We start from the raw sequence: 26,714 nt of genomic DNA, 5'->3' as shown, positions 1-26,714 counted from the left end.
TGTTTTGCTCTGAAATACCCTTCTTTTGATTTTTCATATTTTTATCAGGTGACAGTTCTATGAGCACCAAAATCTTGTTAACCGGTGTGAAAGAAGATATGATATGCAAGAGTATACCAAATAGTGCACCTGTTGTTCATAGAATAACCAGTGGAAAGACTCACCTGGTGAAATGGCTTTGAAACGTATCCAATATCCTCGTTCACTGAACATTTCATCGGATGAAAAATCAAGCGTAATGTTTTTGAAAGGAACAGTGACATTTGGAGGCGGAACATTGCCTGAATACTGATTTATTAGATTGACTATCTCCCCCCTTCCATTTTCAACACTTATGTTCATGAGATCGAAATCTTGTTCAAGGTTAAAATCAAGAAAGTAAATTCCAATCTGATTGGTCAAAGACGTCACGTGACTTTTGCAATTCACATCATTAGGGTAATTAGATGGATATAACGGCGTCATGATGTCTACTATATCACCATCTTCTAAGATATAGGAGTTTGTACAGTTGTGTACATCCTGCTCTTCTACAACATCAACAAAAAGAAGATAAATTTGGAATTAGTATACAGTCTTTTAAAGTGCCACTGTTGTCAGGTGCGCATGTGCGAGACTATTGATAGCCATTTGTAATATAGTGCCAAGACATCTACCGTTTTCGTTGAAAATAGCAAGTTCAAAAAGTATAATGTGTCTTTCATAATCTGCTTGTCCATGTGCAATCATGTAAGCTTTAGCAACTGCATTTTGTATAAAGTTTGCGAGGATATTTCAAGGCTACAGTCCATTGCAGGTTAGTGTTCACTGGCTCTGTTTGATACCACAATGCAGAAACCAATAAGAAACTGCACATTCTGAACTTGAAGTTAGCAAATTTGCAATTGATACAGTTAGTCTAAATGAACTAAATAATTTAAAGTATCACAACTAGACACAGACACACGGGTGCCAATGGTTTGGTGATGTCCGCATTAGATGTGTGGAAGGTGGCACTGTTTCAATTAATTGAAACGAAATCAGTGTAGCAAGAAACTATCTCATAGTGTAGCATGTGTATTTTGTTATTATGCGTGGCTGTATGGCACAGAGCCAGTGAACACTACCTTTTTAAGGGCTGTATGTTGGCTTGTGAGTATAATGTTGTTAGTAAACGTAAAATTCTGGTATTTCCCTCCTGATTTAATACCGGCACTTCCAATCTATCATGCACTCGGCTAACATGGCAAAGATTGTTACATTCCGTTGCACATCGGTACGGAGTTTTATTTCTGACACAAGACAGTTTGTATTTTGACTAAGTCTCAAAGACATAACATTTTACGAAAGCAAAGACCACACCAAAGATTTCAATAAAGAGTTTTAACAAAGCAGACATTGAGAACTGTGAATAGACAATGTATACACAACTTATGTCTGTGTTGTTCACAGTTTTCCTGAAAATCTTCGATATGGGCAGCTCTTTCGTAAATGATAGTGTTCGTTTAGTATGGCTGTCTTTCGTAGTCGAATTCCCAATTGCAAACTCTATAACGTTTTTACAACAAACCAAATTTATTTGGTAATTTATGTTTTTTTATCCAATGTAATATGATGATGGATAAATGAACAATGGTTTCTATCACATTTTGGGTCATTTAGATTTTAAATTTACATTTTGTTTGAATTCTGATTGAAATAATAACGTTTGGTAGAATTACCTGCTCTACTCTGCTCCTCTACGATAAGGCTAAATCCTTTCCTTGATGTAGACATATCCGTTTGTAAGTGTATCATCAGACGAGAATCAGGTGAAGTAAAATCTACAGGATCGTCATTACCACTATATTTCAGGCCAAATTCTGGATTTTCATCGTCTGAAAAAGTAAGATCATCGTACTCGACCTCGAGCTTAAAATCTTCGAAGGTCACGTGAATACGTGTACCAGGAGAGGTGTACACTTCCCAACGGCAATCCAAATTATCGTCATAGTTGTTAGGGTAATTTGGTGACGTAATCTCAATTTGTTCGCCTGCTGATAAGTGGTAGGTCTCTCCGCATGCGGGTGCTGATAGTATCAGTGTGCTTGTTTCAAGGTGTACTGTTGTAGTGGATGGTGTAGTTGATGGTGACGTTATTTCTCTACTGGTTGGTGTAGTTGGTGATGAGGTTATTTCTCCACTGGCTGGTTTAGTGTCTCGCAATATCATACTGGTATCTGCAACTAAATTGAATTTGTTTCAACTTAGAATATGCATTAAACTTCAGAATTATTTGTTAACTGTACAGCCTATTATGTACAGAAATGTCAGAACAACGCTGTTTGTATGTATGTATGTATGTATGTATGTATGTATGTATGTATGTATGTATGTATGTATGTATGTATGTATGTATGTATGTATGTATGTATGTATGTATGTATGTCTGTCTGTCTGTCTGTCTATCTGTCTGTCTGTCTGTCTGTATGTATGTATGTATGTATGTATGTATGTATGTATTTATGTATGTATGTATGTATGTGTGTGTGTGTATGGATGGATGGATGTATAGATGGGTGGATGGATGGATGGATGGATGAATGAATGTATGAATGTGTTCCGTGACTCTATCTACGTGTATGCGTGTGTGTGTTTGTGTTTCTGATCACCACCATCAGTTCCACATTAATCGTTTCGACACTAGAGTGAAGTGACTCTCGACCGAAAAGTGAACATTTTATTTCCCCGAAACGTCGACGTCTGTTGCATAGTTACTAAAGATGTTGAAAATCAAAAGTTATATCATAATATTAGATTTACTTCTGAATCCCATTCCCTCGACCTTCCCATCTCCCTTCCAACCACCTTCCCATCTCCCTTCCAACCACCTTCCCATCTCACTTCCCACCACCTTCCCATCTCCCTTCTTACCACCTTCCAACCACCTTCCCATCTCCCTTCCCACCACCTTCCCATCTCCCTTTTCACCACCTTCCAACCACCTTCACATCTCCCTTCCCACCAGCTTCCCATCTCCCTTACCACCCCCTTACCACCACCTTCCCATCTCCCTTACCACCACCTTCCCACCACCTTTCCAATCTTGTATAAATGTTGTCACAGTTGGTGATACGTGACGTGATCACCAAGTTCTCGAACTCTGTCAGCATCACAAAACTAAACAATTTGTTAAAAGACTATTAAAAAGTATGGATGTTAATTCATAATGTTTACATATGGACATCAAGTCAGTGTACACAGTGTAATGTAACTCAGCTAATCAGGATTTAACTGTTTTCAGTAACAGTCTGTTGTATTATTCTTTTAAACGATGAAAAATGATATAAATATTTTGACAAGTTAATATTATGTTTCAAAAGTACATTATACAGAGATAGATATGACCCAATGTATGGCAGTAAACACCGAAATTTATACTATTTAAATTCTAATTTAACTTGATGAGATATCTGTGGAATTTTTTCATAAAACAGACAACTGCTTGGCTATATAAATCAAAAAATCAATTAATTAATTAATTAAATAAATTCGATCATATCATAAAATTACTCACACACGTAGAGTGTCGTTTTATCAGGTTAATAGGTTGAATTCAAATTGCGCATGGGTGTTGGCGAAACGACTGTGGACACTCCAAGGGACTGACGGACGAAAGGTCTAAACTCTAGCAATTCTGGACAATCCTAGTTGCTCATTTATTGGCCTTTTACTAAAATAACGGATTATTTGCAACAGTAATGTTTTGGAAGAACGTTCCTCACGTCCATAATTATACAAAGGCAACCAAACGTGATAAAATCTTGGTTCAATTGGAGAATCAAAATTATATATTGTTGTAATATATAAATAAAACCCTCACCAGATACAGTGGATGAGTAACCGTCGCTTAGGGACTCTCTAGTGAACACAGAAGTTGTTGTGGCTTTGTGTGTTGTTGATGATGTCATAATGTGTGTTGTCGTGGGATGTGACTTTGTTTGGAGTCCTCCACTTGGTCCATAAGGAGTTGTCGGTAGACGTGTGGTAGAATGCGCCGTAGAAAATGTTTGAAGTGACGTAGTTGTGTGTTCTGGTCCAGCTGAACTTGGCGGGGCAGGAGTGGCCTTGTGTTCTGATGGAGCCGGACGTGTTGAGAGTACTTTGGGTGGCTGAGTCTTTTTGCTGTACAGTGGTGCTACAGAGTAAGGTGTTGGTCTTGACGCACGACTGCCATCACTCTCCTCAGTACTGGTAGTTACAGAAACACTCTCGTTCTGAGCACTAGATGGTTTTACTGGCGGTGCTAACGTGGGTTTTCCGTAATCCTTCGTTGGTTCAGGTTTTCCAACGTCCCCTTTTGTCCCTGGTATATTTTTCCCTCCCTGTTGTTTTTCAGTTGTTGACATCGGTGGTGGTGCCACTAAAATAATATTAACATTTTATCTAGAATTACATACCTGAGAGTGACAAACAAACAAATAAACAAACCATAATCTAAACCTATTGCTGTATCACCAGTTACCTGTATACTAGTATATTATTTTATTAGGCTAGATCAGTGGAGGTATGAAAACTTGATGTGAATGTTTAGATGGAAGGTAATATGTATGACCTTGGCTTGTCATGCTCTATTTGAAAGTGTAGTCATCACCAGTCTCATCTTCATTCGATGATATTGTACTTGCAATGGTCTAAGCCTGGTAGCAGTCGTCGTACACATTGGCAGTCGTGCGTGGATGGCCGAGCACATGCTACAAGTCATGATCGTGCAGTCAGATAGTATTATGCATACTGACGTTCATGTCTTCTTGATAAGAGATGAGAGGTAAAACAAAAAGCTAAGGTCAAATAGCTACACTCAGAAAATTGACCCCTGATATCATTAATCAAGATACATGTAGTTTAATGGAATTTATATATCTTTTCTTCGTCCTGTGATATTTGAAAAATTAACGTTTTTGAAAACAAAATAGACTTAAAGTCGAAGTTGATCAGAGGTTGAATCAGTTTCATCCAGCAGCTTTTCAAAAATTAATAATTTTCCTTATTTACATATATTTAATTTTTGAAACAATTATTAGTCATGTACGTGTCATGGTTGTTAATGGCTGTGGATGTGTCAAGTTAGTACTCTTCGAAAATTTAGTATGAACTTGAACACGAACTTCAAATTTATGTTTTAAGGCGGTACTACATGAGCAACTATTTTATGACATTATATCGCTTAATTTAAGGTATATAAGCTGAATTTATATTTTTCGGGGTGTGATTTTGGCTGTATATTAAAGGGACACAAGCTAAGTTTATACATCTTGGGGTGTGATTTTGGCTGTATATTAAAGGGACACAAGCTGAGTTTATACATCTTGGGGTGTGATTTTGGCTGTATATTAAAGGGACACAAGCTAAGTTTATACATCTTGGGGTGTGATTTTGGCTGTATATTAAAGGGACACAAACTAAGTTTATACATCTTGGGGTGTGATTTTGGCTGTATATCAAAGGGACACAAGCTAAGTTTATACATCTTGGGGTGTGATTTTGGCTGTATATTAAAGCGACACAAGCTAAGTTTATACATCTTGGGGTGTGATTTTGGCTGTATATTAAAGGGACACAAGCTGAGTTTATAACATCTTGGGGTGTGATTTTGGCTGTATATTAAAGGGACACAAGCTAAGTTTATACATCTTGGGGTGTGATTTTGGCTGTATATTAAAGGGACACAAGCTAAGTTTATACATCTTGGGTGTGATTTTGGCTGTATATTAAGGGGACACAAGCTAAGTTTATACATCTTGGGGTGTGATTTTGGCTGTATATTAAAGGGACACAAGCTAAGTTTATACATCTTGGGGTGTGATTTTGGCTGTATATTAAAGGGACACAAGCTAAGTTTATACATCTTGGGGTGTGATTTTGGCTGTATATTAAAGGGACACAAGCTAAGTTTATACATCTTGGGGTGTGATTTTGGCTGTATATTAAAGGGACACAAGCTAAGTTTATACATCTTGGGTGTGATTTTGGCTGTATATTAAGGGGACACAAGCTAAGTTTATACATCTTGGGGTGTGATTTTGGCTGTATATTAAAGGGACACAAGCTAAGTTTATACATCTTGGGTGTGATTTTGGCTGTATATTAAAGGGACACAAGCTAAGTTTATACATCTCGGGGTGTGATTTTGGCTGTATATTAAAGGGACACAAGCTAAGTTTATACATCTTGGGGTGTGATTTTGGCTGTATATTAAAGGGACACAAGCTAAGTTTATACATCTTGGGTGTGATTTTGGCTGTATATTAAGGGGACACAAGCTAAGTTTATACATCTTGGGGTGTGATTTTGGCTGTATATTAAAGGGACACAAGCTAAGTTTATACATCTTGGGGTGTGATTTTGGCTGTATATTAAAGGGACACAAGCTAAGTTTATACATCTTGGGGTGTGATTTTGGCTGTATATTAAAGGGACACAAGCTAAGTTTATACATCTTGGGGTGTGATTTTGGCTGTATATTAAAGGGACACAAGCTAAGTTTATACATCTTGGGGTGTGATTTTGGCTGTATATTAAAGGGACACAAGCTGAGTTTATAACATCTTGGGGTGTGATTTTGGCTCTATATTAAAGGGACACAAGCTAAGTGTATACATCTTGGGGTGTGATTTTGGCTGTATATTAAAGGGACACAAGCTAAGTTTATACATCTTGGGGTGGGATTTTGGCTGTATATTAAAGGGACACAAGCTAAGTTTATACATCTTGGGGTGTGATTTTGGCTGTATATTAAAGGGACACAAGCTAAGTTTATACATCTTGTGGTGTGATTTTGGCTGTATATTAAAGGGACACAAGCTAAGTTTATACATCTTGGGGTGTGATTTTGGCTGTATATTAAAGGGACACAAGCTAAGTTTATACATCTTGGGGTGTGATTTTGGCTGTATATTAAAGAGACACAAGCTAAGTTTATACATCTTGGGGTGTGATTTTGGCTGTATATTAAAGGGACACAAGCTAAGTTTATACATCTTGGGGTGTGATTTTGGCTGTATATTAAAGCGACACAAGCTAAGTTTATACATCTTGGGGTGTGATTTTGGCTGTATATTAAAGGGACACAAGCTGAGTTTATACATCTTGGGGTGTGATTTTGGCTGTATATTAAAGGGACACAAGCTAAGTTTATACATCTTGGGGTGTGATTTTGGCTGTATATTAAAGGGACACAAGCTAAGTTTATACATCTTGGGGTGTGATTTTGGCTGTATATTAAAGGGACACAAGCTAAGTTTATACATCTTGGGGTGTGATTTTGGCTGTATATTAAAGGGACACAAACTAAGTTTATACATCTTGGGGTGGGATTTTGGCTGTATATTACAAACATCACTTACAATGTGCAGGACTCTGTATTTAGTTACTGGTATAAACAGTAACAGCATATTGCGATACAAGAGATAAATGATCCAATGACGTCATTAATTATACATATAAAATACCGAGAGAATCCCTATTTTACAGTCATCTGTTCTTATAATACCAGGAAACAATTATAACGTCATTGAAGACATGCATCAACATTGAAAGTCTAGTATACTAAAATACTTTAATTGAGGTGTATTTAAATATTTTACTTGTGTAAAAAGCTTATAAAATCAGCATGTAAAGGGTGCCCCTGAAATAATACAAAGCAATTTTGGGTTCACCATCTTGTTTTCATGTCAATCGATAACCTGTTATTTTCCTGTAGAGTTAGCATAGTCACGTGATTAGGTGGCAATTGTGGATTATAGAATCTTATTTCTTAATTTGAATGGGATTGAATTTTCTTGAACAGTAAAAGTTTAAGATTTCCATTTCCGAGATGTATATACAACCTTAAGAAGACATTGTTTGACACGTGTATGCGAGTCGTGTGACACACTTTATATACAAAATTAGACTTGAATTTGACCCCCCATAAATAAGGTCAGAGACCACCTCATTTGACGGTGAATGTGTTTTATGAGTTTGAATTACACTAGAACTACAATGTATGTGTTCACAACACATAACTACACTTTTACAATCAATGTTAATAAAACTACGAATTTGAAGTTGATTTGGTAAGATGTCTTCATGTTCTATTTAACACAAGATTAAGACCAGTTTTGGAGTAAGACTAGTTCCACTGAACTATTTCCATGGCCCTCACCAGGGAGGGTGACCATGCAATACTAAATTATATTTTTGTCATGTACACTTTCCCAGTCTAAGTTCTGTCATCCTTTTTGGTGAAATAAAATGAATTACAAGCCCCCATCCCAACCGGGTCATCCACCCCACCCCCACCCAGGTCATCCAAACCCCATTTTACTCCGTTGGAGTTTGATCACACTTGAATATCATCTAAGGTTCAATTTATTCTGTGCAAATAACAGATCGCCGACTTAAGAACGTCATGCACCATCAAAACGACATGTACTACGCTATATATTGTTGTGTTTAGGTCTGAACTGCAAAATAGCTCATATGCAAAAGACAGTCATTTAGTCCGGGGCGGAGGAATAAAGTTACCTCCTAATTACAATCAAGAAAACGTATATTCGACAAAATCGCCATTTTAGTTGTCATCCTACACAAACGATGTTTCTTTTAATGAATATCTTTTGTACCCTAAATACAAATATTTCCGGGGGAATGAGAAATGGAAGAATTTAAAGTAAACTAAAGTGTCAACAAAAGAACTATTTGTTCCTCACTACATACTGGCTTTGTATTCATAGTACTACATACTACTACATACTGGTTTTGTATTCATAGCACTACATACTACTACATACTGGCTTTGTATTCATCACATTACATACTACTACTACATACTGGCTTTGTATTCATAGCATTACATACTACTACATATTGATTTGAATGTGATGTCTGAAACATTTACAATGTTGGCCAATTTAGTTAGAAGGCGGGGGGGGGGGTGAGACTTAACTAAAGGAATTTAGTTTTTTAACCTACATTGTCCTAAGCATCTATATATTTCAGTCCTACGTAAACTAGACTATTAAAATTCTAGACCAAAATAAACATTCGATGTGCTAAAAAAAAGTTGAATCAAAACAAAACTAAGTAAGTTTGACGAGAAAAGTGATCGGTAAAAGATGAACTGAGACGTGAGAAAAACCCATACCTCCTCCTTCACATTGACTAACACTTATACTATTTGGCGCCAAACCACTTAATTATCTTGATCGAGAATCAACAGCCCACAGGTCATAAATCTGAATGTTGACTATTCATGCCACATTCTCAGGGGCGTAGTATTACCATATCATGTTTAATAACTTATTAATATTGTGATTTGTGTTCAGATACATATCGCTATTAAAAAGACGACTGATCTCAAAGATATGAGAGAGTAATAGATACACACACACTAACTAGATAGTGCATGTGGTGTACTTTTGGAACAGCACTGCCTCAACAGCTGGATTTAATTAGAAATGAATAATTGATTTAATATATGCGTAATTTTACTTGTCCGCCTGTCTTTGTCTTCTGTGTTTGCATTTATTGATGATATCATATGATGCCCGTACATTAAGAACTCGTACATTAAGAACTTTACGATTTCAAGATAAGTTTCCAAGGAAAGTCAACAATATTGCTGTATATACTGATGACAACTAATAGTTAGTTAAACTGTCTGCCAGAAATATGAGTACAACATGACGTAAACAAAATAAATTATTGACTGACTGACTGTCAATCAGAAATATGTGCTATCGTGATTCAGTGACGAAATTGTTCGGTATAATTAATTCAATGACGTCATATTTTTGTAAACCTGATTCAATGACGTAATGTCATATTATTCATTCAATGACATATGCCATAAGTAATGATTTATTCAAAAAAGTAACTTTCTAGTAAAAATGATACAATATTAAAAGTATTTCATTTAGTAAACTATATTCAATGACGTATTTTTCGGTATAATGACGTAATATTCCGGGTGTCAATGACGTCATATTCTTGTTATCAATGATTGAATAACGTAAGCTTTTTATATCAGTGATTTAATGACGTCATATTTGTGTTATCAATGATTCAATGACGTCATATTTGTGTTATCAGTGATTAAATGACGTCATATTTGTGTTATCAATGATGCAATGACGTCATGTTTTGTTGTACATGATTCAATAACGTAATGATTGTGTTATACATGAATCAGTGACGTCATAATTTTTTATCAATGATTCATAGCGTCATATGTTGGTGTAATAATTCACTCATTTAGTGGCGTATAATAAATACTGTATCTGAATTGTAAGTAATCGTGAGTATTTTGTCTCAATCTAACAAAGGAGGTATATGCGATATGTGTTGTGTTGATAACCTACAGAATATTCTGTTACACGTTTGCTCTATACTGTAAGTCCATTTTTTTTATCGGTTCAAACTAAGTTAATCAAGAAAACTTGTAAATCTGTGAACAACGCCCAATATTGATGTTCGCTACATTTTGGAGAAGAGAGTCTAGTGGTCGAATCGTTTCCAATTTATAAGCGTCGCCGGAACATCACGTAAAGCACATAATCTGAACAAATTGGTGAATTTGTAATCATAACATTCTCATAAATCATTTAAAATAAAGCTAACAAATGAGAGCCAGGTGCTGCTTTGTTGCCTGATTGAGTCTCACATGTGCGTACCCCCAAAAAGTACACGTCACATCATTGCGCATGTGCGTACTTTACTCAGTACCTATCTTTTTTTTAACTTTGTGTATTCGCCCCGATTTCAAGCAATTTTGTCTTCGACACTGTTTTCAGAAGTTTTGAAGAAGTTATGGGATGAAAATATCACTTGACGTGAAAAATATTATATACACGTACATTCCACAACGAGGTGTTACAGGATGTCGGGTGAATGACCGGCCCGGATGAATGATCAAGCGACAACACGGGTTTTAGGAATGTATCATAAGAAAAATGATAGTTTTCATAAAAATCAAAATGTATAATCTTACGGAAACAAATCATAAGTAAACATGATTCAGTCCATGGGTAAGTAATAGTAAGTAGGTATCACAGTATGCATTTACTTTACAAACAATATACGATAGTAGTACCGATATGAATGTTGGCAGTTTTGCATTCAAGAAACTATTCCACTCTTGGCAGTAGAACAACTCTCAGGCTGGTATATTTGGATATTAAAGATACATACACATGGCGGGGAGCGTATTTTGCCCTTGCCTAAATGAGACCTGGTTTTTCTGCAGTTGTATAAAGTGGCCTGGTAGTTTTACCTATGCCGTAAAGTGGCCTGGTTGTTTTCACCTTTGCGACAAAGTGGCCTGGTTGTTTTACCTATGCCGTAAAGTGGCCTGGTTGTTTTACCTATGCCATAAAGAGGCCTGGTTACTTTACAGTTGCCATAACGTGGTCTGGCTTTTACCTTTGCCGCAAACTTTTATTGTTTTACCGTTGCCTTGTTGAACGTTATTATACAGTTGTCGTAGAGGGCCCGTGTTGTTTATCCTAAGGCAACGATACTCTAATTATAAGCATGTCATGGATTTGCATGGAATTAATATTTTCACAGTGTGTGTGTCTTAACTACGGACATACATTTCGTTCTCATTTAACCTTAAGCTAAACAGAATTGAAATTTACAACACTACACTGAAGTAATTAGCCATTTTATTTTTAAAAAGAAACTCAAGATCCAGTATTGTAAGCAAGGCCTCACAAAAAAAATGTGTGGTTCCGATTACGGGATAGGTAGAAATACATATTTCATAATGTGAGTGTCTAGTTCAGGTAGTTATGTTTTCCGTTGTTTTCCATACGGTATATGTGTTATTGGTTTCTTCTCATCAGACCATTACAGATTGGAAGAACAGTTTTATATTGTCATTTTAAGTTTATGTCAGTTTCCGCATCTACTATTTCTTGCTGCGAGACTTCACAGTTTTCACGATTTTATTTTTTTTTTTATCGAAAACGTAAAAATAAATTAGTGTCGGCGTGAAAACTAGATTGAGTCGGGTAACCGGAACCAAATAATTATTTTAGGCCTAAATAGGAAATAGTTTGTAAAATGTTGCTAACTAAACTACAGTCGCCTGCTGCTTGCCCTTTCACTCAGTGCTGATTTAGTGTGTGTTTTTATTGTCGTGTACGTTGACAGTACGTTTGTAACAAACCAGCTGACCCCTATGCTGATGTCAGGAACTTTTTCGTTTTCATTTCATCTATCTGACAAAACCCAAAAGTGACAAGTAACTTCCTGATTATAGGATTATGATTATGGGTTAATGATCAAAGAGAAAAAAGTCCAGCTTATATTTGCGTAGAGGGAATGATTAAAAAAGTAAAATGAACAATGGCATATTTCAGAAATGTTTTGTTTTCAAAAAACAAACGCTTATCATTTTTTCTTAAAGTAAGTTAATTATTGACTGAAAGAGTTGACAGTGCCTTTCATGTCCAGGTCGAGGGATGAGTACACATTTGACAGTTAAATTTTAGAAGCTATTTAGCTTTATATTTAATGAGCACCAATGTGTTCGTTTTCATGTAGGCCTAAACGTTTCTCGTGAAAACATAAGGAAGTCTGCAGTCTCCCCAAAAATATCATTTCCTCTTTCTTATAATGTATTGAACAATTTTCAATGAAACTGTAAGACTATCCTCCCAGACCAATTATTGTGACACGGTAAGAGGAAGGAGATAGACAAGAGTTCTTATGTAGGAAAAACAATGAAAGGTTTCGGAAAATTTGCAGTTTGATTACAGGATATGACAGTGTTAATGACACAATTATCTGTAAAGTTGGTGAAAAAAGGTTGGTCAATGTCGTAATTTCCTTAAAATTACAGCCAAAATGGTGTAGGCTTGGTGTTTCACTCATGGGACATTACGTGTTTGACAAAAAAAATACATAACTCTAAACTAACAATAACACACAGCACGATCCTTTGCCCAATCACATTGAACACTGATAAGCATTGCTATTCTTTTACAGTCAGTAAAACAGGCTTCTAATGAAAACATTACAAATGGACTTGCTGATTCTAATGGCTGCAATTGTTTATTTTCTAACTGATAATCAACATTTCAACCTGACTACTCCTACATCCCTACTGTGCACGGCACCTATGTAATTGTTTCTTTTGTATTAACAGTTGTCTGAGCGTGTGTGTTAAATATCATAACTATAAACTCAGGACTATATACGATACATCAGAGAAACAAGTAGAAATAGTATATGTAAATATTCTTTGTTTTAAGGATATTAGTATGATAATAGGAAGTGAATTTTGGAATAGTTTTTTTGTTGTTGATGGAAACACTAGATTGAGATGCTCGTTCAGTAAATGGTTGACTTGTAGATAAGATGCAAGTAAGGGAAGTGGGCCAGTGATGAAGTGAGCTGTACATCATGTTATGGCCATATGACTGATTTGTTTGGAAAAGAAAAGAAAGGGGAAGTAAAAGTGGTCATAATTCAAACAATCGGATGGACACTGGATAATAATTTGGGAGAAAAAGTGGAAAACATACACGGACTATGGCAGTGTTTCTCCTTCGGTGGGTTGCAATACAATACAATACAATACAGTACAATACAATACAATACAATACAATGCAATACAATACAATACAATACAATACAATGCAATGCAATGCAATGCAATACAATACAATACAATACAATACAATACAATACAATACAATACAATACAATACAATACAACTGTATTGATCATTGTCAGGAAATTATAGTGTCTGCCATAAAAACAAAAACAATTTAAACGAGTAGATAAAAACAAGACTTTCACAATCAAAACATGTACATAACCAGGATAAAAGAACGACGATAACTCGAAAAGAGTATAGGCGGTAAAAAAGAGTGGCCACAGCTAGACATATGAGAATGTAGGGCTAGAGTCGAGGTCTGTCTGTCTGTCTGTTGGTTGTGTAATTTAATTGCTGCTGGAATGAATGATTGCTTATAGCGTGTTGTTCTGGTGCGTGGTAGTCTGAGTCTGCCGCTTCTATCTATACGTCGGCTGTCTTGAAGTTCTGGCCTAAGTGGATGTGTGTCTTCAGCTAATATTGTTATTGTTTCCAGTCTGTCTGTAATTTGTCTGTGGTATATGTTGTCAATGTTAGTCTGTTTTTTGGTTGGTGTTATTTACTTGAAATGGTTGACATTTAACTTTGCCTTACAGACAACTGTTATGGAAGTTATGACCAAATTAAATAAATACGAAAAGTTGATAGAGGTATGAATTCATCTTGCCCAAATTACACTGCTGTTATGATAATATTATTATATTCTGAGTCAGGAAGTTTGCCAAGATTTTAGCTAACATGCGTCTCAGCGATCAGCGAGAACCGTGGTGATTATATTTGAAGGATACACTTCACCAACGTCGTTTGGTTGACTGATTTGACAAGAAAATAGATAGTGTTACAAAGTACGAACAGTACCGACTTATAAATCTGATAAGATTAGAGAGCTTCGGATCACTGACAATAGCGCGACGGTGATGGATTTTCTACGGAAGTACTAGTCCGCGTAGATGTAACTCAAATAAGCCGTTCGCTGGTTTGACCTGAGGACCCACTGATTGTTTTTGCAGAGGATTAACTACCACGTAACTATATACATGCCAACAGTTGGTGTTAGTTATGGCAAACCGTATCCATTACCATGCAGGCAAACCACAGGTCAGCCATTTGATCTCGAGAGACAAGCTGCAGTCTTTTGGCGGAGAAAGTGTAAGGACATAAGAACGTTATGCGTATAAATCATAATAAAGAGTGACTCTATGTTAGATATTTAATGAGGGAAACAGATGCTTTTATTTAAGAAAACATGTCATTTCAATTACTACATGAGTCGGGTGATGTTTTCCACCATTGCATCTCATATATTACTACATTTAGAAATGATGTATCTATTTCTTGTTTTGATGTTTGTAGGTTATGATTTGACGATGATGCTAAATTAAACGCATAATTTATCATATGAATAGTCAATACGTTATGCAAAACATGACGTCATGAGAAATGCCATCATATGGGTGTTGCATAACGTAATAGGACGATATATCAGAATTAGTGTCACTCACAACGCTAGACTCTGACGGATTCTAAAGTCAAATTAAGTAATGAACAAACTTACGGTCCATTGTCACACTGGTCATTTTACGGATTTTGGTCGACGTTATGTGACCGCCAAGATGATTTCATACAAAGTTTTTTCTTGTGTAGTCATTTTTTCACAACCTTCTGTCATTTCCATTTTGAATAAATTAAATAATTGTAGCTATTCACTTTTATTTTCATTTACAACCCCTCCCTTTTTCTTTATGGAAAGACACTTCTCTATATCATTATTTTCCTTTCCTCTTTTCTGTTATCATGCTTTTCATTCTTTATTCTTTTGGGTAATTCAACACCAATGAAATGATTATTTTTTGATAATCTTGGCTAAAAAGTAGCAAAAATTGTCAACTTTGAAAAATGTTTATGATCGTCGAAAATCTCTATTTCAAAAAAAAATTAAAAAACCTATACTTTATTTTAGAGCACAATCGGAGAAATAATTCTATACAAATATTTTGTACTAATATTTTGGTTCAAAGGTGACGTAAGCTTGAAAAAATGATTAAAATAGACCGGTTGCTTCTTACGTGTCACAGTAACTTAGTTTAGCAACATACCTACGTCTTGTCAAACCCATACTGACAACTTTAAGTAGAATGAATAGTTTCAATGTTGATCTCTGACTTCTATTTATTTTACATTTTATTGTGTATAATTAATTCAATTGTAAGGCCAAACGAGCTCACAATCAGCTCAGCTCAAATGTCATTGCGTGGCATTCCATGGTAGGACTCTCTCTAATCATGCTAACAGTAATAGCAATATTTCTTACACAGTCTCATGCAGAGAGACGTGTTGACTCATCACACTCAATGTCAGCAAGTAAAAGTGTTTATTTTTGATAACTCGTAATGTTATACTTCATCCACACTTAATGTCTTGTCTTGGTTACTTTAATTCGTGAAAGTATTCAATGAATTCGCTCACTTCGTAAATCTCCTCGTTCGATATAAATAACTTTGATTTTTTTATCCTCAGTGTGACTGATCAGGCGGGAATTAGTGTTGGTGTCCCTGTGTTTTGATAAGGTTAAGTGTGGCGTACGCTAGCCTTAAGATTTAGAGGACATCTTGGAGTTTGGTTATGTGAGACTATAGTTGATTAAACATCTTTACTATTGAAAAGGAAGTGTGAGAAAATAGCAAGACCGCCGAACAAAACATGGCCCAATATATAATCTTTTGCTTGCTTTTTGCCAATATATTTTTGTGACGGAAACTGGGATATTAAGGTTAGGATGGGGTAGGGTTTAACGTTGATTATTGATTTTGTTATTGGCTTACATTGTTATTGTATGGAAGGTGTGTCCTTTTGGTGCGCAAAATCACTTTTATCAAGGCAGTGTTGAATTTAATGACAGAGAAACATGCATGATGTTAATTATAAGTACAGTTCATAAAGTCAATTATTATAACTTTTTAGGTCTTTTTTCCCTTTGTTGGTAAATACTGTATCACTTATATATCAACTTTTATCGAAAATTCTCGATAACAAATAACCCTTCCCTTCAATTTACAGTTACACTATGTTGTAAAAAAAAAAGTTCGGAAAGACGTCAAGTTTCTTGGAATTGACAGGGTTCCAGGTTAGGAAATACGTGAAGTGTCTTGGAATTGGTGTGGTTCTCGGCTATTAATCATAAAACGTTGTTGTGACCTTCTCTTAGAAAATATTATTTCAAAATTAGATAAAATATGTTCAAACCCCAAATTTCATACAATTCATGTTATTAATTACACTGTATTAAAATTCCTCATTGCGAATGTGTCTGAAGATGATTAATTTCTACCAAACTTTACGAGACAGAAAAAAGTTATTCCACCTTCAAGTTGATAAACACTTCTCTAAGCGAAACTTTAGTATAATCCTAACTGACATCGATGGATTCTTCATGGTTATTCTTACGTTCCCAGTTTAAAATAATTTGAAATCCCCCAAAGAGTTACAGAAAACACGAAAAGTACATTAGTATAATTGCAGATGTCAAATGCAACTATTTGCGTAATATTGTCTACGCTATGTCGTAATGTTTGTACAGATAACTACCTAAATTGAACTAAAATGCAAGACAAATTATATTGGGAAGTTTTAAATGAAGAAAGCTGAGTGAAGGCTGAGTGTCCACGTGTTGTTGTTAAACAAAGGGCGGTTTGTCCTTATTTTGGGGTCAGGTAAATAATTACACTAACAGCCGTTAAAGTACGCATTGCAAACATTGCCATAAGAAGTCTGCTGCCGTTCCTGTTTGTCAATTAGCCCCTAGGGTGTATTCCAAACTGTAACCAGTCATGATATGCTAACTTAAAATATTTCTAATTTAATTGATACAGCTGTAATTACATAGCTGTTATAATATGATCAAACATCGCTATTTCTAGAGGCGCCCTCAACTTATTAATACCATGAACTGTTTCTTATGAAATTAGTCTGATGCTAGTTTGTTTGTTTTATGAACACATCTTAAAGTGATCAGGTAGGAAGAAAGTAATCGTACCCCTGTTTATACAATTTATAAAGACATTACTTCTTACATGTAGACAGACTGGGTAAATTTAACAGTGTATTGACAAAGATCTGCATAAAAAATATAGTTAAAGTGGTCATATAGATGAGAATTGGGCATTTATTTTGGATTTTTAATTTATAAAACAACTGTACAATGTTTTTCTACTTGAAAAAAAACAATGAAATAACATACACCAAGTCTGTATTTGTAACTCAATAAATTGCAAAACATTAAAGAATGTGTAAAATGATTGTTTTTGTACGTTCAATAACAAACATTTTAGACTTTTTACATCTTTTTGCAATTTGATGAGTTACAAACAGACTTGGTGTATGTTATTTCACATTTTTTTTTTCACGTAGAAAAACATTGTACAGTTGTTTTATAAATTAAAAATCCAAAATAAATACTCGTCTCATATATATGGCCACTTTAACTTTTGCTGTCATACCTAGTAAAAAGTAGACCACGATTCCTGCTATTCCAGCTGCAATGATAGTGATCATAATGATTACCACGGCAACCTTGACCTTAGACACACTCTTTCCGGTCTCTATGGCAACGAAGTCATTCTTGTTGTTTGGCGTCTTAGTGGTGGAGATCACCTCGTCGGTTGATTCAACGTACGTGGGATTGTCGAACGTCTGCCCCTAGAGGTTTAAAGATATACGATATCATGGGAAATGGTTAAGAATGAGGTTTCGCATCACAAACAAAAACACATAAAGTTACAATGGATCAACTTATTAGGATTTAAACATGTGGAATTGATATTTTGACGACAACTACTTCCTAATGTACACTTGAAAGATGCTTACTACTGTTCACATGTGATATTAACGATTTTTGAGAACACTTTATACTCAGTTTTAGAACTCATAATGATGTTAATTCACACCTAGTCTATAACAATCTCCTTACAGCCCAATTCTCACCGAAACTGGCCATTAAATGACTCTTTCGAAAGTTACTTAAATAAACTGAAGGGGCCAAAGTTCTTTAGAAATAGCTGTTACGGTGTGCTATATATAATTATATTTTCTAACTTTTTGCTTTCAGTTCTTTATCTCAACATTTCTATGTGTGTTTGTTATTTCTGAACGTGACAAATTGAAGTGAATTTAAAATCCCCTATATGCGTGCAGCAGGTGGGAGAACACTTTTTGAAATGTGTTCGCAGCTGTTTTGGGTACAGAGCGTTTGAGAAAGGTACGTAAGGAATACATTAGACTGGCACCAGTGTAGTTTAGTCTCATAATCTTCAAAGGCTTTCAGTTAGTTATTCAAAGGGAAATATACTCATCTTTTTTATAATTTGTCCCAGTTACTAATAGTCTACCGAGGGCTATCCCAGTTACCAATAGTCTACCGAGGGCTATCCCAGTTACCAATAGTCTACCGAGGGCTATCCCAGTTACTAATAGTCTACCGAGGGCTATCCCAGTTACTAATAGTCTACCTAGGGCTATCCCAGTTACTAATAGTCTCCCAAGGGCTATCCATGTTCTCACAACTGTTTTGCACCCATTATTGCACACGTAAAAGAAAGGCAAAGTCCGGAGACTTGAGAGCAAGTGTGGGGATACCTGCCAGTTTGTCCGAAATATATATGTTATCGACAACACATTTTGAGTTGTTTTGCACAAGATTTATAAGTTGGCTCAATGCCAATACATGGGAGATATACCCAAAAAAGCTTCTGAAGTAAATGTGAGAAGAATGTGAAAAAAATGACTTTTTTGAAAACCGTCCAAGAAAATATCGACAAAACACGTTTATTCATGTAACATGATATATGCTGTTACACCAACGTATACATTCTATACAATCAACACATCGTTGGATCGTTGGACATCACTTTACTCCCCAGCCGTATTATGATTTGGAATGTTTTTTAACGTACAAATAGTTGAATATGTAATCTACATCAAAAGAACAGCAGAAAAAGTACGCGAAAATATTACAGGCAATGGTCCGTCATGAAATAAATATTAGCTGACTAGAAAAACAGTTGCATGGCTACGCCTACAGACTTGAAAGTTGGACAAAGGGTAATTTCGTATTGGATCACATCATTTGGTGAGAGAAATCTTCCATGGAAGGATCTTGCCATTTTTAATCACTGGCATAACAATGTGATTCTAAGTTCACATAAGAACATTGGACTATTACATTATAATTCAAAGAAGACGTATTTTGTCGTTGTACAAATGCTCCATTATCGGCATCATAAATTCAAAAATACAAAATTAAAATTCGCATATTCTTGAAAACTTACCTTCGTTCCATTACTTTGAGGCCCTCCATTTGCAAGATACTTTTTCTGCGACATCTCAAGATGTTCCTACGAGAAATAAAATGTATTGAGATGCTTTAAACGACTTTGTTGTATACTGATGGTCTAAACACCGACAGTAAACTTTCACACTGGCCGAACAGACTATTGAGCGGAACACCAATAGCGTAACGGTCACACACCAATTGGCCAGGTCAAAGGTTACATGTCAAAAACATGAAGAAGAAGAAGAAAAAACAAGTACCATCTTTAAATCGCCACGTCGACTAAAAAGTAAGGGGATATTGTACAGTAGATCTTGTATGAATACTAATGCTGTTCACTGTGCTGGGTGTTTTGATCTCATTTGCTAACTATTGGACTATATAACTATTGGACTATATAACAAGTACAAAAAATATCACTCCTGGCACATTTTTCTGCACCGATCTGGATATAACTGTCAACTGAAAATTGACATTAATTGTTTTGGAATCGCCAGTGTGATATATGACTTAGATAGAGCGATTGTTACACCTCCCTAACGGGATAAAATATCTACGACGAAATGCAGCCTTTCGCTCCCCATTAGCACTACAGCACATTGTGAAATCACCAACTGAAGGTTGACAGCGCGGCGCTCGACAACAGAATATAGCTACATCGATGAGCTAAATCAATAAATTTAGCGCTCGACATTTTTTGTTTAAAAAGTAAGTTAATACTTCCCTTGTCGTGAGGACTTTGAAGCTACTATACGTGAACTTTGAAGCAATTACGAGAGCAAAGAAAATGTATGGTATACAGAATATCGCCGTATGTAAGTCATCAAGAGGATAAATTCGAATTATATCAACTCCTTACCTTTTTTTAAAGACCCACAGCTGTATGAATAAAACTGCTTTTACGTGACTTATTTAGGACCGAAGACGGAAGAAAAGGTGGACTTAAACAGTTACTTCTCTTGATCCTAGTAGCTATGAAGTGATGAACGTACCGTCATCTAGAATGTGACACCACTTGCATGTGATATCATTTTAGTGTGTTTACGAAGTTTTCAAATTGAGCGTATCTCGTTATTGTAAATTCAGCTGAATCACTTATCACTCTGAACAACTCAAAAACGCCTGCCCACACTTCACAGTCATTGGTTGAGAAATTCTAAAGAGAAATTTCGTAGAATCGCCGCAACGCGACGAGAATGCGTCGTGTGAGGCGTGGGTGACTTACGTCATGAATAAATTAACAGGAAACTCGGTCAAACCCATTGGTGTAGACATATATGCCGAGTTGTATTATAGAGACTGGTAGTATTTAAAGTACCGGTGCGTACTTCAAGGTTCCCACACCGAACTTGATCGTTTTTAAAGCTATCATTTAATAAAGAGTTAGAAGATCATAGACTGTCAGATTTGACGACAATTTATTGATGATTTGTCGTGACCTTGTTTCCAGCAGAGAGTGACATGTAGCCATGCAGAGAGTGACATGTAGCCGACTACGCTCCAAACAACACGCTCCGTGGCTTCGTTGAATTAACTACGATATAAAGGAAATACTCTAGTAGAAGTAGAGTTTTTCAGGAGAATCAGCACAATACATTATTCTCAAAGCTTCTAATACATGGCTAGACTGGTATTTTGGATGGATCACTTAATTACCAAAATCAACAACAAATTCTTATCTATTTCTACAAAGTCTTGCAACTTCTAAATTCCATTTTAGGCTAAGAATATAGCCCCAGCAATCGTTCATAAGATGACATCGAAGCTTAGTTTAAATATTATTTTAATGCTCTTTAAAGTACACGTGCTCATATCGATGGGGAATGGCTGGTTAGTATGGAATTTTAATTAATAAACCAGCTTCACGATTTTGCTACTTCATAAAAAACAATGTGAAACAACAAAGACCAAATCCGTGTATGTAACTCAATAATCTCAAAAACTTAAGGCATATGTTTTTAAAAGAAATTGTTTACAAATTCACTTCCTGTACGTACAATTACAGTAAACTGTTTGCATAATCATTATTTTTAGTTTTTTTTTGCAATTTCTAAGTTTATACATTTCACGTTATAGTACAATAATTAAAAAGCTAAAACGAACCTCATTTTATCCGCCTATGTAATTACTGGCAGTATACATTATATTGGTTGTATTTAGACCAAAACCGAGAATCTGTCCTGCAATGCACCGTTTTGTTTTTTCTTTCAAAAAAGAGTAATTTGATGTTTCATTTCGTTATTTTGATCACGTATCTTGTATATGTGTACATTTCCTGCCGTCGAATGTGTGACTAATTTGCATAAGATTTGCATAATTAGATCACGTCATGAAAATAAATCGATAAATTTTGAAGTTTGACACATGATATGGGCTCATCAAAATTGTCTCGTTTGGTAAACTTTAATAATTCAATATTTCCTTCCAATTTACACGGAACCTCTCGATAAACAATTTTCTGAGAATGGACAAACAAAATTGAATCACAGGTTTATTTGTCAGGAAATATGAGATTCGTCATCAACATATTCACATCTGGTAAACGTATTCTGTATGTATACAACTTAATCGTAAAATGTAATTTATTGAAATTATCATAATATTTAGCATTTAACAGATATCATTTGTTCCAGAAATTGTTTGTTCCCATTGGCAGGCGTCACGACTAATTTTGAAGGGTAGTTAATTCATCACTTTCATGTAGTAAGGTCCTTCTCTACATTTCATCATTTTAGTAATATTTTCTACCGTTGACAAATTTTACAAAACGTTTTTAAGTGACGAAAATCAGTTCTCCTTTCTATTCATCGTTGATCTAAGGTATTTTTGCAAATCAATATTATAATATCAACATAGATTGTCAAAAAAATAAATCCATTTAAAACTACATGTGGCTTTAAATATTCTGGGCAAAAATATGTGATAAAGTGGCCTAGTTGAGTTTGTCACTGTGTAAGATGTTAGAACGTTTAGGAATATAGTCAATTAAAGACATAAAAATACTCCGAGATGATTAAAATTACTTTAGGGATGTCCCTAAAATGATAAATATATTACTCAGATGTCCCAGTATCTGGAGATTACGTTAACAAATAATCTGTTATATATTAACACATCAATATGTTCTGGTATAGCTTTAAGAGGCCGAAACAAGAGAGTATGCCTATACGCTAGCCCACTTATTTTTCCATGTACACATCCATGAATGAAAGCTTTAAAGAGAATAAAACAGATGTATGTCGATGAGATATGTTCTAACATAACAGTATGGCGATGAGATATGTTCTAACATAACAGTATGGCGATGAGATATGTTCTAACATAACAGTATGGCGATGAGATATGTTGTAACATAACAGTATGGCGGTGAGATATGTTCTAACATAACAGTATGGCGATGAGATATGTTCTAACATAACAGTATGGCGATGAGATATGTTCTAACATAACAGTATGGCGATGAGATATGTTCTAACATAACAGTATGGCGATGAGATATGTTCTAACATAACAGTATGGCGGTGAGATATGTTCTAACATAACAGTATGGCGATGAGATATGTTCTAACATAAAAGAGAAAAGTTGTGAAGATTTCTGTACACAATTTACAGAAGTTTCATGTCTTTATTTATAACATGGAATAATCCTTTATGATATAATACTGTAACTCATGAAAACCGAAAAAGAAACTCAAGTTCATAAAATAGTTTTATCTGATTCTGTTCTCATTTGCACCGTAACAGTCGAATTAATGGAAATTCCCCTGTAAATTGTGACCAACTCAAAACTGTTGAATATCGTGTTTGAGTTTGCAATAATGTGAAATAGAAGTATGGAGTGAAACTTTCACAACAGGGTGCACATGTATTTTGGACGTGAGTGAGAGAGCTATGACAGGGAGGGGGTATTTTAACTCATAGTATCAAGACCACGTCAACTTTAATACTATCGCCCTGTCAAGTTCAAAGGGTTCATATATATATAACCATATCTTTACATTGTAATAAACTAAAACACTAATATATTGTTAATATGTAATTTGATAGCGATCTATACATTGCTAAAAGCAATCTCCCGGACGGTTTAAAGTTTTATATATCTCTAAGAATAGTTCTAATACTGCTGTAGCAAGTTCGGAAACTTGTATTCGATACCCGTCAAATGTCTTAAACATTATCATCACAAGTCTCATGTGAAGACCAAATACAAGCCCTCGTTGTTTGTTTGTTTGTACGTGGCCATATAAAATGACACTCTAGCATCAATTCAAATCAGAGATTTCTGGAGTAAAGTACCAATTTGGAAAACAGTTAGAGATTTTGTTGTTCTCAGTACTAAAGATAGTGAAGGCAAAGTAGTCGTTACTTTAAGTTGTATATCCCAAAGCAAAGAATAGTCAACGAAAATTTCAGGGAATATGCTTATGGATAAACAAATACATTGTGCAGACGTTGAACAATGAACAACGACAACATTTGTATATTCTGTATGTGTAGCAACAAATCTCTCATAGAAATCTGAAACACTAATTGAAATGTGAAACACTAATTGCAGGTCAGGCAATCAAGACTTTTGCTGGTTGATATGAAGTTGAACACATACATTGTTAAAACTCTCAAATCTAAATCATCAAACTACCATGACGAGTTTTGAAATAATTTTCTCAAGTACATCACTTTTAGAGGGATTGGGTGTTTGACTTAAAACAATAGACAAGGCCAGTGATGCCAACCACTGGACAGCGTAAAATAAACCACGTGACACGACCTTGGTATTTTGAGTGCCTGGATATCAATGCTAAATAAGTGCTCTTCTTGAGATCATGTTCAAAGCATTTTGGCGAGTCGGTCATATAAGGCATAATACAATAAATGAGAAAAAATGGAATAAATACGAAAATTTGAAAACTAAAATTTAGACATACTCATGGTATAGCTATACTATATCTAAATCTATGGAAGGACTTTCACTTGAAGTAAACGCTTTAGATCTTACTACATGTATATTAATTAGTCTATTTAACTGTGCTGAATTGTCCCCTAGGTGTCCCTTGTTGAATCTCAACAGTTTCAATACCTTCAAGCAACCATGTTGAATTATTTTGTGTCATTTTCATAATCTCGCTAGAACAACTTTTTTTCTTTCACTTGGTTTGTTTGAATTCCAAAGTGGTTTTTGATTGGATGACTTTTATCTTTGATTTAATGAGAAAAGGTTACATCGTCGACCTTTCTCTTCTCTCCCGGACAAGTGCTAAGTATGAAGATATACAGCTAAGCCTGCTTTGACAGTGAAACAATAGTATGTAAAACACATCGTTCTAGAACGTGTGTTTGTTTGTTTGTTTGTTTGTTTGTTTGTTTGTTTGTTTGTTTGTTTGTTTGTCTGTCTGTCTGTCTGTCTGTCTGTCTGTCTGTTTGTTTGTTTGTTTGTTTGTTTGTTTGTTTGTCTGTTTGTTTGTCTGTTTGTTTTTGCGACATTTTCCTTGGCATGCTTTCAAGATGAAAAGCTAGTCACAAAGTAAAGCAAATCATATCTGGGTGAAAAGAACACATATTCGTATTAAACAGATTACAAGCTTTGCAATAAAAACAATATTGAAAAAAAAAAATCCGAAAATTCGACCGAGCAAGATAATTGTGAAAAGCAGTGACCTTATTTATGTTTTCGATACAAACTGTTTTTACATTTAGTAGAACTTAAAATAAACACCTAGATGGTCTTATTGTTGTTTTTACATTTTTAGACTTTAAAATACACCCCTAGATGGTCTTATCGTCTGCTCATTCTTTCAGTTTTCGACCTACCCTCATCATACATGTATTACAAATCTCATACTGAGACACAATATGTTACCCAATGACTCAAATGCCAGGAGATCATTCATATGGTCTTGTACTATGCTTGACTACGTATGATATCTCAGTGTGATGTTAACTCAATCAGAAAGGCCAAGACCTACATCATTACTGTAGCCAGGCACTAGCGACATGACAGGCCGAGACGACGCAATTACTTGATATATCTGGACATCATATATCACCACAAGATGGGTTTGGAAACACAACTATGCATCGTATTCAGTTGACACTTGTCACTTCTGCGCCGACGCCGAGATTGACACGTGGCGATTATAGTGTAAGCGTTTTCTTGACTTGATATATTTACAATTGAATGCATGCAGACTCCAAGCAAGTACGTACAACATCCAGCTACGTTCCGAATTGTTCATGGGAACCGTTGCAAGGGGTGGGTTTTAGGTTACATTGATAAAGCCCCTGACTCATCGCAAAAACCATATTTCACATCATTTTAAATTCTCTTCTGACAGCATTACTACAACTCACAGTGTGACGTCATTGGCTTCGAAGCCTTGCCAAAACAATTAAACGACAGACCAACAGATCGTAGAAGAAAACCAGTGTTTGTTATATCTACACACACACGCGCGCGCACGCGCACATACATACATACATACATGCATACATATACACACACACACACACATACATACATACATACATACATACATACATACATACATACATACATACATACATACATACATACATACATACATACATACATACATACATACATACACACACATACACATACATACATACATACATACATACATACATACATACATACATACATACATACATACATACATACATACATACATACATACACATACATACATACATACATACATACATACATACATACATACATACATACATACATACATACATACATACATACATACATACATACA

General features: G+C 35.3%; 2 protein-coding genes across 2 annotated transcripts in view; both read right to left on the bottom strand.

Annotated features, from left to right (window-relative positions):
• Positions 1 to 518, bottom strand: part of LOC144444544 (cubilin-like) — an 11,237-nt gene extending 10,719 nt beyond the window's left edge. Inside the window, exon 1 of the mRNA XM_078133994.1 lies at positions 165 to 518. Within this exon, the coding sequence (XP_077990120.1) occupies positions 165 to 465 (301 nt within the window). The 5' untranslated portion in view covers positions 466 to 518. The remainder of the gene's footprint in view (positions 1 to 164) is intronic.
• Positions 519 to 1,650: 1,132 nt separating this feature from the next.
• Positions 1,651 to 21,012, bottom strand: LOC144444874 (uncharacterized). Its single transcript, XM_078134425.1, has 5 exons — positions 20,792 to 21,012; positions 19,931 to 19,996; positions 18,104 to 18,302; positions 3,842 to 4,381; positions 1,651 to 2,204 (listed from the first exon to the last, which is right to left on the bottom strand). The coding sequence occupies exons 2-5, from the start codon at positions 19,982 to 19,984 to the stop codon at positions 1,651 to 1,653; spliced, it is 1,347 nt and encodes a 448-aa protein (XP_077990551.1). The 5' UTR covers positions 19,985 to 19,996; positions 20,792 to 21,012.
• Positions 21,013 to 26,714: the final 5,702 nt, after the last annotated feature.

This window comes from Glandiceps talaboti, chromosome 13 (genome assembly GCF_964340395.1).
Source record: "Glandiceps talaboti chromosome 13, keGlaTala1.1, whole genome shotgun sequence".
NCBI lineage: Eukaryota > Metazoa > Hemichordata > Enteropneusta > Spengelidae > Glandiceps > Glandiceps talaboti.
The sequence above is the reverse complement of the archived record's forward strand: the minus strand, read 5'-3'. Positions and strand labels throughout refer to the sequence as shown.